Here is an 11,950-nt window from a genome sequence, read left to right on the forward strand (position 1 = left end):
TTTCACACACTTTTATTGAACAGCTAAATTTATTTGATCTAAATGAAGAAAACTTACCGTAAAATTAATGGGTAGAGAGAGAGAGAGAGAGAGAGAGAGTTTGTTTTTCTTTTATTTCCATTTTCTAAGACATTTTTTATGTGGGGTCTGAAAGTAAATCAAGCGGAGAAAAACCTATAATATTTCACAGTAGTATACCATTATATACCGAAGTGGAGGGGCCAGTTCAGAAATCGACATCAGGGTATCCCCACGGGCGAAGGTAATTCCTTCGACATGGAACTAATCCTTAACGAGGCCCATGTGAAATGGTTTCAACCCGGTAGTCTAAAAAACTAAGTGCTCTGGCCACAATAATGTTCTCAATGCCCCAACTCAGGCCCATTTTTTTGCCCAGTTAGAAATAAAGAGGTGTGTAATGCTTCCGCCAACGATCGAACCCCTGACCAATGTCACGTTTAAACCATGGTCAGAAATCACTATACCACACCCCGTAGTTGAGAGAGAGAGAGAGTTTGTTTACATATGCAAATTGATGACTTATTCTAAATGAAAGAAAAATATATTAAATTATAGAGAATAAAATCTCTTTGTTAAGATATTTGGTTCTCTCCCTCACAATTTCATTAATTAGTTTTTGAAACATGTGCGTTGTGAGGCAAACTACAATGCTTATAAACTTTTTCTATTTTTCAGTGTTTCTAGCGTTTTATTTGAATCATTTGAGAGGTATTCCTAGAGATTTTTGTCTTCATTTTTGTTCATAAGAAAAAACATTAACAAAAAATTATTCTTAAATTTCAGGTGTCGATTAATCCAGTTCGTCCAGTCCCAACACCCCCCACTCTTCACCATCCATCCACCTTCCTCCCAAAACCAAACACACACAAAAATCATCCCATTTCGTCTCCCCAATATCTCAACCACGTTTTCTTCAGTTGGGCATCATCAATATTAAGTAAATAAACCCAGTAGCATCCATTAATAAAAATCCAAAAACTCCACACGACACCAAAACCCCACTTCTAATCAAACACCTTCCTTTTCTCTTCTTCTCCTTCAACCGCCATTTTTAATGCACCAAATTAAAAAGAAAAAAAATGATTCCAACTCTGCCTCTCTGTGTTTAGTGTTTTTGTTATCCAAATTCTCTTCACTTTTTGGTTCCTGGCCTCCACCTTAACCTCTCTTTCAATCCAAGTCTACTCCCCCAATTTTGCTTCATTTGTTTTCTCCTCACTCTGTAGTGATCTTGGGTTAGTGGGTTGGTGCCAAACCCCCCTGCATTTAGTAACCCACATTCTGTTTCCAAGGATTTTTCAGACCCTTTTGGTTTCTGGGTAGCATTTCTTTTTCTACTTTGGTTTAGTGTAACTGTAAGCCAACCCCCATTGTAGATATTAGGGTATTAATTACTGGGATCTTCAACTTGGGGAGTACTAGTAGTAGTAGTACTAGTCTTTATGAGAAAATACAGATTAGAGCTTTATAAAGACTGAGGCGTTAACCCAACTGGGTTTCTTTTTTTTTCTTTTTCTTTTCTTGGATGAGTTCTTCTGGGTCTTGGTTGTGTTGAGGAAACTTGGAGAGTAAAGATGAGAGCTTTTGCCTCGTTACTGGTTCTGGGTTTTGTGTGTGGGCCTCTGTTTATGGGCTGTGATTCGTTCCCATCAAGGGAAGGTATGTGTTTCTGTTTACTCAGATCTTGGTTTTCTGTGTGTCACTGTTTTGCTGCTAAGAATTTTTGGGTGGAAAAGAAGATGGTTTAGATTTGAGAGAAGGATTTTAGTGTTATTAAGTTGATTATAGATTTGTATCATTCCAGTGGATGAAGATGTGGATAGGTTTGAATGTGGTTTGGCAGAGTGGTGTGGTTGAAGTAATGTGATCATGATTTATGGTACTGTAAATTACTGGTAGGAATAGTGTTTCTGGCTCTGGTTGAGTGTTTGGAGTTAGGGTCTGGTGTTTGGCTGAATTTACTAGATTAGCTATTGTTATACAAATGGGAAAGAAGTAATGAGATAGCGTTTGGTTATTTGTTATGGTTCCCATTTGTTGTTTGAGATGATTTTTCTGACTGAGAAATGGATTTTGCACAGCTCTGGCTCTTACGACCTTTAAGGAAGCCATATATGAAGACCCTCATATGGTTTTGTCTGATTGGAATTCCTTGGATTCGGATCCTTGTGCCTGGTCCGGCATTACATGCTCCATGACTCGAGATCATGTTATAAAAATGTAAGATGATGATCTCGTCTATCAAAGTGCTGAATTATAGTGAATGGTTTCCACAATTAGATTCCCTTTGATTTTTTTGATGAATAGTATACACTGGTAAAGTGCTAATCGTCCCTGCCACTTTGTTTGGGATTTTCCTTTTTTGCAGTAATGTTTCCGGTTCATCCATAAGGGGGTTTCTTGTATCAGAATTCAGTGAACTCACCTACTTGCAAGGACTGTATGCTTCCAATCCAAATTGTCTTACTGAAACTCATTTTGTTTATTTTCATATTCAGATGATTGAAGCTTGATTACTTGTCTTGCTTGTTTCATAGAATTCTGCATGGGAATAGGCTGCTTGGAATAATACCTAAGGAACTGGGTTCGTTAAAGTACCTGACCATCTTGGATTTGGGGTTGAATGAACTCACCGGTCCGATTCCACCGGAGCTTGGGAACTTGACTAATGTTGTGAAAATGTACTGGCATTAATGCTCACATGTTGAAGGATGCTTTCAATTTGGGTTATTTTGGATTTTTTCTTACAGTGAATTTACTACATCATATGCAGAAATCTTCAGTCAAATGGGTTGTCTGGTAAGCTACCACCTGAACTTGGCAATCTGGGATACCTTGAGGAACTTTATTTGGATAGGAACAAGCTTCGAGGAACTGTTCCTGCTGGAGGAAATAAAGGACCCGCATCTAATGATTCCAAAATACATGGGATGTAAGTAGCAGCATGTTTGTAGTCCCTGACTTTATACTTCAATAGATGCTTTCATTTTTTTAATTGGTGTCACTAAAATATTTAGCCATTAAATCCTTATCTGTGCAAAATTCATAAATTGTTGTTCATTGTAAATCCATGTCCCTGGTGCGCCCACTAGATTTTCTGATAATTAGGCAATATGTTTTGTATTTTCCTATTTGGGATGATTTATCATGAAAGTTCATGTTCCAGCAAATACTTTAATAGGAGTGCATTGAATTGAGTGGCAAGACCTAGAGTTAAAGGTTTTGTTTCTGCAATATGTTTTGTATTTTCCTATTTGGGATGATTTATCATGAAAGTTTCATGTTCCAGCAAATACTTTAATAGGAGTGCATTGAATTGAGTGGCAAGACCTAGAGTTAAAGGTTTTGTTTCTCACATTTTTTATATTTATATTTATACTTTTTTTCTACTTCAGGTATGCCTCAAACTTGACGGGCCTTTGCCACTCTCCGCGGTTAAGAGTAGCAGATCTCTCATACAACTTTTTTGTTGGTAGCATACCTACGTGCTTAGAGTATCTTTCCAGGTACAGCCCTAACCAAGGGTGACATCAAGCTCTGTCCTGGTTAGGTTGTATTGTATCAGGTTTCCGGATTGGTTCTGTCAAATTATTTGGGAAACTTCACATTTTTATGGTGGCGCTCTTGTCTACAGACCTCTGGTAAAAAAAAAACTGAAAACTAGGCCTTTTTTTGTACCTAAACCCAATCATTCACACTTTCCCATAAACTCCACAATCCTTTTGGTGCTAACAAAACTAAGAACAAATGGTCGAATTCTACGAAGATTTAAGTCATAAACAATACCAGATCATAAATGAAGAACAGGGCCAGAAGATTGTTCCTGTAATTTTTGTTAGACAAGTTAGCCTAATATGCTAAAGTAATGTTGTTTTTGCTATTAAGATTGCAACAAATCTTGACTCCATGCATTTGTCAGCCTTTATATACTTTCATTCTATGCAGGTCAAGTTTTCAAGGAAATTGCCTTCAGAAAAAAGATCTGAAACAGCGGTCTGCAGATATGTGTGGTATGCCTAACATGATCATATGATAATATCTTGCATTATATTCCTGCTTTACTTGGAAAGAACTGAAATTGGACACAAACTTCTTTACAAGATTAAAAGTGTGAACAAGGCTTGTATTTCTGAATGGACCTGAGTCTCCTGATTTATGAATTTGTTTTTAATACTCATTTCTGATCGTTTCACTTAGACCTTTTCTATAATTTGTTCTATCTAGTTGGTGCTGCACCTTCGAAGCGCCATCCCACAGTTAACCCAAAGCACAAATCTACTAAAGATGACCCCAAAGATCCAGACACATCAAAACCAGCCTGGCTTTTGGCTTTGGAAGTAGTGACAGGAACCATGGTGTGCTCTCTTGTTCTAGTTGCTGTTGTCACTGGTCTTCAGAAATGCAATAGCAAATCTTCTATAATAATTCCTTGGAAGAAATCAGGAAGTGTAAAGGACCATACTACAGTCTACATAGGTTTGTTTCTTACCGCGTCTGCTGTTCGATTGAAGCTCTCAAAGCTGTATAGAAAATCAACAGTGATTAATTTGGTCGGCAACTTTTACAGATTCCGAGATGTTGAAAGATGTTGTTAAATTCAACAGACAAGAGCTTGAAGTAGCATGTGAAGACTTCAGCAATATAATCGGCTCCTCACCTGATAGTTTGGTTTACAAGGGCAACATGAAAGGTGGGCCAGAGATTGCCGTGATTTCCCTTTGCATTAAGGAAGAGCATTGGACAGGCTATCTTGAGCTATATTTTCAGAGAGAGGTGACAGATTTATCAAGATTGACTCACGAGAATACAGGAAAGTTACTGGGTTATTGTAGTGAGAGCACCCCATTTACAAGGATGCTGGTTTTTGAATATGCTTCAAATGGGACACTGTATGAGCACCTCCATTGTAAGTGAAAGTCGTTTCATTTAACCTCTCTTCATTGCTGCATAAGGTCTTGTGAGCTCTAATGAGAAAAGTTTTAATGCAGATGGAGAAGGATGCCAGTTAAGTTGGACAAGACGCATGAAAATTGTAATAGGCATTGCTCGGGGGCTGAAGTATCTCCACATGGAACTTGAGCCACCATTTACAATATCAGAGTTAAATTCTAGTGCTGTATATCTTACAGATGATTTTTTGCCCAAGGTATGGAAACTTCTCAGTTTTCCTAATTCACAGTTTTGTTTTCTTGTTGAGAGTTTCACCTACTTGAATGAGATTACAAGACCCTGGTTCTAAAAACATTATTCTTGATTTGAACTGTAGCTGGTTGATTTTGAAAGTTGGAAGACAATTATTGCACGGTCAGAGAAAAACTCGGGCTCTATTGGCAGCCAAGGTTCTATTTGTGTTCTTCCAAATTCGATGGAAGCACGCCACCTGGATATCCAAGGAAATGTGTATGCGTTTGGAGTACTTTTACTGGAGATAATTAGTGGGAGGCCCCCATACTGCAAGGATAAGGGGTGCTTGGTAGACTGGGTAAGTTTCTGAGAGTTTAATCTTTTGAAATTTGCTTCCAATGTAAAAATTTAGGTTGTACGTGTTAAGTGTGCACAAAAAACTTATGTTTCGCCTTTGCAGGCCAAAGATTATCTTGAGCTGCCAGACGTGATGCCTCATGTGGTGGATCCTGAATTGAAACATTTTAGTTGTGATGACCTCAAGGTTCTATGTGATGTGGTAAATCTCTGTATCCATCCAGAACCCACCAAGCGACCATCGATGCAGGAAGTATGCACCATATTGGAGAGCAAAATTGACACATCAGTGTCGCTTGAGCTTAAAGCATCTTCTTTGGCATGGGCCGAGCTTGCACTTTCATCCTAAATGAGTTAATTAACACTGTAAAGAAGAAATATACAACTGCAATAGGTTTTTTCTCCCTTGACTTTGTCCTTGTAAATGGTTGTAATTGAGGTAACTTGAGGGTTCATGCATGACAAAATCTCTTTGTATACGATTTGCTACAATCTCTGAGTTGCTAATCAAGTATGTTGCTAATTAAGTTTGTTCCATGAGTTTTGTCTTTCTGCGTTTCATATCAAGTTCGTGTTCATTTGATTTTCATCCCACGACTACAAGGCATACAGTATGAAATCAGTAACTCCCACAACCCAGCCGAATGAGGAAATATAACAAATTAACATTACTATGTGATCTTCCATGCATATAGAATAAAGCATCGCGCAGAAACTGATTGGGTTAAAAATATAGATCACTATGCTATCTTCTGTTAAATTGTAATAGTCATTGACATAAATGGAAGAAGGAAAAACCTAAATCAACCAATTTCTGAACAGGAGCCACACAGTAGCATGCTTGAAATGCTAGCTCTGTTGTTGGCAGCCAATTTGATTTTCAAAAAAGATTTGAGGTTACGGGTCGTCTATGGTACATGAATGTATAGTTGTATACCATACAAATATTTACAACTAATTGAACAAAATTACCACATTGACAACAATTTTATTGAACTAAATTACGACATTGACAACAAAATTATCACATTCATTTTACACATTTACATATAATTGAACAAAATTACCATCATTACAATAATTTGTTTAAAAACTTGTTAAATATTGTAAGTGAAGTAATTACCTATAGTAGAACTATAAGTATTTAAATAATTATTCATTTTACCACAATGACGACAAATTTATAGTCATATTTGTAAATGTAGATACCATATATTGGTGGGTACCTAAGAAAATTCATAAGGTTACAGATTGAAGAGTACACAAGTCATAGTTACATTCACAGATTCACTTGGCTAATTCGGAATTTATAAACTCATAAACAAAAACAAAACCAAGTTATAATAAAGGGAAAAATCCTCAAATTGTACTTGAATTATGTCTCAATGCACATTTTGGTACCTGAACTTTCAAAACTACCCAAATGGTACCTAAACTAATGCTCTGTTAGCCATTATAGTACCTCCGTCAGATTTACCGTTAAAATAGAGGTACAATCGTCAAATATTTTTTTATGCTTGAAATAATAATAATAATAATACACCATCGCTAGTTCCTCATAGAGTATAAACAACATTAATTGAGCATTCGCCAAAAACCCAAAAAAGTTGTTTTTCTCTAATTTTTCATTTTTTAATTTTTTTTAAATTAAGGCTTTATTCGTCAAATATAAATTTTTTATGTTTGAAATAATAATAATGCACCATCGCTAGTTCCTCATAGAGTATAAACAACAGTAATTGAGCATTCGCCAAAAACCCAAAAAAGTTGTTGTTTTCTAATTTTTCATTTTTTTATTTAAGAAATTTAAAAAAAATAAGGTTTTATTCGTCAAACATAATTTTTTTATGCTTGAAATAATAATAATGCACCATCGCTAGTTCCTTAGAGAGTATAAACAACAGTAATTGAGCCTTTGCCAAAAACCCAAAAAAGTTGTTGTTCTCTAATTTTTCATTTTTTAATTTAAGAAATTTTAAAAAATAAGGCTTTATTCGTCAAACATAATTTTTTTATGCTTGAAATAATAATAATATACTATCGTTAGTTCCTCAGAGAGTATAAACAACAGTAATTGAGCCTTCGCCAAAAACCCAAAAAGGTTGTTGTTTTCTAATTTTTCATTTTTTATTTAAGATTTTTTTTAAAAAATAAGACTTTATTCGTCAAACATAATTTTTTTATGCTTGAAATAATAATGCACAATCGCTAGTTCCTCAAAAAGTATAAACAACAGTAATTGAGCATTCACCAAAAACCCAAAAAGGTTGTTGTTATCTAATTTTTTATTTTTTAATTAAAGAAATTAAAAAAAATAAGGCTTTATGGATTAAATCAATTAAAAAAATATGTTTGATGATTTTACCCTCATTTTAACGGTAAATCAGACGGAAGTACTATAATAGCTAACAGAACATTAGTTTAGGTACCATTTGGGTAGTTTTAAAAGTTCAGGTACCAAAATGTGCATTGAGGCATAATTCAGGTACCATTTGAGGATTTTTCTCTATAATAAAGCCTATAAGAAGGTTGCCCCCCAAAGAAAACAGTGAGGGAAAGCATGATAAAGATTGGAACTAAGAAGCAAAAGGGTGGTTGCAGTTAGCAGGCTCGCCCCTTCACTATGTCCAAGCTCATCTCACTTGGATCTGTTGCTTGCAATTCAAATGAAATGCCGTCCAATTCTCTTTTGAACCTGTCCTTGGAACTTGCATACACCATCTTCATCCTCACCTTTGATTCATCCGGTGACCTAATACATCAAATCATGTATACATAGCTGTTTAGAGTTCAACTGATCCAAGATAAAAAATGGAAAAATTCAAACATTAGTAGAAATTTCGCAATTTTTTCGTGTTGCCGAATAGTTGATTAACCAAGAGCAGTGTGTGAATGCCCAAGGTTTGTTTTTTTTAAACATACAAATGTTGCCATGTTAGAAAGTGATTGCTGCATGCATAATGTGTCTGAAATATAACTTTTTAAAGTTTATCTATTGATTTTTTTTCTATAAGCCTAGCTACAAGAACTAGCATTTCAAGAAACTATCCGCAACTTTCACACAACCATGCAAGGTATGTCATGAACTAGTGTTTGATATGGAGAAACTTCGTGCATGCTAATTACGTCCACAAAAATAGTGTGTTGTGTAACTAAAGTGATCAAGAGCATTAACCCTTATATTTCAGTTCTTGAGATCGGAATCCCCTTCTCTCTTAATTCGTTTGATAAAATATATTGTTTATCGCTTGTTGGAAAATTTACGAAGAAACTATCAATAACGATGAGAGTGTAGTTTGGGGGAAATCAAATAATCAATTACCATGCGATGAAGAAAATCTTGCTCTTCTGGCAGTTCTCTTCGGTAGTGAAATCGAAATCGTAGACAGCATAACGACACTCATTAGTAGGAAAACTGGAGGTGAAGTCATCATAACTTGCATTGGGTTCTCCGAGCGTATCAACCACAATTTGCTGTTGCTCAATCTTAAACAAAATGAAACGATAGCTCCTCTTTGCTTTTAGCTCGAAGAACCTCAGCTTGCAGTCATCGTGCACAGCCATTCCAGAAGCAGCATTGGCCTGCCCCAAAGTACATGATCACAAATCACAAATCTTAATTCTTTGTCTTCTGATTGATTGATCGTCAAACATTGATCACTATGCAATCCGGTTGTTTTATACTTCTATTTTTCCCAAGTAATACAGTAGCATTTTAATGGATGCGTCTACATGATCGAAAGTAGCTTGACACCATAACATGTTGGATATTTCATTAGAAAATTTTACAACGGATTATCTTAACATAAATGTAACGAAAGAACGTCAGACGTGTAATTCAAGCCAATGCACTAGGGATTACATTAAGTAAGAAACAATTAATCTGGAGTCTTGATCACACAATAAGAAAGAGGAACAATAATTCATCATCATACAAAAACTGGGGAACTAAAGAAAAAATAGAGAATGCAGTCATACCATTTTGTCTCCAATGAAAAAGGGCTTCTGAAATGTGAAAAAAAACACAGAGAGAGAGAGAGAGAGAGAGAGAGCGAGAGAGAGAGAGAGAGAGAGAGAGCGAGAGAGAGAGAGAGAGAGAGAGAGAGAGAGAGGAACTGGCCGGGGCCTAAGAGAATGAAAGTGAGGGCAAGAAGAACAAAGCGAGGCTATAGGAGTCAAAGAAAAGGGAAAACAGATCCTGTATTTTTGGAGCTACGAGAGGTTAAGAAGTGTGGTTGGGGAGAAGGCTATGATAATGGAGGAAGGAGAGAATTAGGAGGAGAAGATTTTCTTTCTCTGCCGACTCATGTCCGCAATTCACTTTGATGCTTTCACGTGTAGGCGAGCTTAAATGATTTGTTATGGCCATCTCATTCTCAAACAGTACGTAGTTGCTTCATAATCGATTTTTTTCTAAGGTAAAATTTATTGCTGGAATAACGGTTATGAGTGAGTGTAGATATAGGCCATATCGTATGCATGAGTCCCCAAAACTAAAACATATCTTATGCTAGGGAAAATTCTATGGTGTAGCGCTGCATGCGTGCAACACCCTTAATCAACCGTCCATACACCCCACATACTCCACGTGCATTTCAAGACACCCTTTATCCCCCGTCCGCTTCGGTATATATGGTATGCAGCGCTGTACCATAGACGAATCCTTATGCTAGAGTATCCTCCTCTTGTCAAAACTAAACCATCACCTTGAGTCTCTAGGCTTTGGGAAGGCTACAGTTTGCACTCACTTGAATAGCAACTGATCTCTTCAGGGAAAGAAACTGGCCGACCACACAAGTAAAAAGAAGGAATCACGACCACCATTGAAGCCCCCCATACGGGTCACTCGATTTCGTTATTTTCTTATTGTCGATCTTCAACATTAATTTGTCAACTTTTTTTCTTTCCTTGATTTCATGATAAATTAATTGATTTGTCTTCAACATTATATTCTTTTTTTAAGAGAAAATTCATTCATAGAGAGTAAACACAAGTCAAACATGCAATTACATGATATTTTTTGTTACTTGATTTCATAATAAATGCCCCAATGGGCTTAAAATATTAATTGTGTATTTGTTTTAAGGCCCGTACTATTTGTAAACGAAGTTACTCATCTTATAGTCTTACTGGAAATTCGAGACATCGCTCAGACGCTCACTGATGCACTCTACAAAAGTCGATTGATAAAATCGACTAAGTCAACTAGTGAGGAGAAAAAAAAACCCATTAAACATAGACGCAAGGATGATTTAAATAAGGAAAAATTTCCTCCAACAAAGATTTTACTGCCCCAAATAAAAAAAGATGACAATAGGGTATGGATGATTAATACTGAAAAAGATACGGCCTTTATTCATTTACTTGCTTCTAGTACAAATAGAATTCCAACTATTACAATATGATTTGATAAAAAAAACTACTACAATATGATTTGATAAAAAAAAACTATTACAATATGAAGAGTAATATAAGCGGATTGGTACAAATACGTAGTACGTTAACATACCTTTATTCATATATTTAAGTGAGTGTAGATATAGGCCATATCGTATACTTGAACTATAGAATAAGGTCACATCAAACCGAATTGGAATGAAATCAATGATACGGAGGAGGAGGCCGCCGACAGATATGGTTCCGTTCGGTGCTAACCCCAACGTGAGAGTTCCATTTGAAGGCAGATTTGAAGGCAGAGTGGAGTTGCATTGCGAAAGTGGTGTGACAACCACAACACGACATCCGGACAATATTTGAGTAGCGCTAAGTAGAGGGGTCACAGGGTCTAGCAAAATGGTAAACACTCCTGCGGGGTTTGTAACCGCATGCAGTCGAAACCAAGATATTGTTGCAACGTAGTTGGACCTGAGCATCTGCATATGCATGTACAAGAGATAATTAACATATATAACAATTTATTTTAATCTGATGATCAACATGGATAAATAATTAACTGGTCTCGTTCAGACCATGAGGCCGGTGAAGAACTCAGTTGATTATTACGTTTCATCAATGTGCAATTGATTATCTTACTTGGGAATGGTAGGCTAATAATGGCAGGGCTGGGATCGGTACGGGACGGGTCGGGATTCGACCTATCCCGATCCTGATCCCGAAAGTAAAATCGGGATCGGGACGGGTCGAGATTTGACCTAATACCGAATCATCCCGATCCCGATCGGTTCGGGACGGGTTCGGGACCAATCGGGACCATTCTGCATATTACTTTTTTTTTTGAAAACCTGCACATTACTGCTTGCAATCAAGAACATAGCACAATAACAAGTTCATACTCATATAGTAAACTAATACAAAACCAGTAGCCAAACTTAATACAAACCAGTAGCCAAACTTAATACAAACCAGTAGCAAAAGGCCAAACTTAATACAAAACCAGTAGCAAAAGGCCAAACTTAATACAAAACCAATAGCTTCAGATAAAACACCA

At 36.4% G+C, this 11,950-nt stretch overlaps 2 protein-coding genes across 2 annotated transcripts; one reads left to right on the forward strand and one right to left on the reverse strand.

The window, feature by feature from the left end:
• Positions 1-1,111: 1,111 nt before the first annotated feature.
• LOC126793440 (probable LRR receptor-like serine/threonine-protein kinase At1g63430) lies at positions 1,112-6,037 on the forward strand. The gene is made up of 12 exons (XM_050519961.1): positions 1,112-1,680; positions 2,103-2,241; positions 2,390-2,461; positions 2,559-2,702; positions 2,795-2,953; positions 3,417-3,527; positions 3,967-4,031; positions 4,246-4,497; positions 4,589-4,927; positions 5,010-5,167; positions 5,288-5,503; positions 5,606-6,037. Exons 1-12 carry the CDS (start codon positions 1,596-1,598, stop codon positions 5,849-5,851), a joined length of 1,986 nt encoding a protein of 661 aa, XP_050375918.1. The 5' UTR covers positions 1,112-1,595; the 3' UTR covers positions 5,852-6,037.
• Positions 6,038-8,103: 2,066 nt separating this feature from the next.
• Positions 8,104-9,087, reverse strand: LOC126794449 (actin-depolymerizing factor 7-like). The gene is made up of 2 exons (XM_050521168.1): positions 8,825-9,087; positions 8,104-8,254 (listed from the first exon to the last, which is right to left on the reverse strand). The coding sequence occupies exons 1-2, from the start codon at positions 9,064-9,066 to the stop codon at positions 8,104-8,106; spliced, it is 393 nt and encodes a 130-aa protein (XP_050377125.1). The 5' UTR covers positions 9,067-9,087.
• Between the last annotated feature and the right edge of the window lie 2,863 nt (positions 9,088-11,950).

The sequence above is a fragment of the Argentina anserina genome, chromosome 5, assembly GCF_933775445.1.
Source record: "Argentina anserina chromosome 5, drPotAnse1.1, whole genome shotgun sequence".
In the NCBI taxonomy this organism is placed as follows: domain Eukaryota; kingdom Viridiplantae; phylum Streptophyta; class Magnoliopsida; order Rosales; family Rosaceae; genus Argentina; species Argentina anserina.

What these genes read in the sequence shown, in the direction of transcription:
- LOC126793440 (XM_050519961.1), top strand. Translation starts at nt 1,596, where the DNA reads ATGAGAGCTTTTGCCTCGTTACTGGTTCTGGGTTTTGTGTGTGGGCCT. An exon ending in TGCTTAGAGTATCTTTCCAG is followed by an intron (nt 3,528 to 3,966) that starts GTACAGCCCTAA and finishes CATTCTATGCAG; the next exon opens with GTCAAGTTTTCAAGGAAATT. An exon ending in CCATACTACAGTCTACATAG is followed by an intron (nt 4,498 to 4,588) that starts GTTTGTTTCTTA and finishes CAACTTTTACAG; the next exon opens with ATTCCGAGATGTTGAAAGAT.
- LOC126794449 (XM_050521168.1), bottom strand. Translation starts at nt 9,066, where the DNA reads ATGGCTGTGCACGATGACTGCAAGCTGAGGTTCTTCGAGCTAAAAGCA. An exon ending in AAGATTTTCTTCATCGCATG is followed by an intron (nt 8,255 to 8,824) that starts GTAATTGATTAT and finishes TTGATGTATTAG; the next exon opens with GTCACCGGATGAATCAAAGG.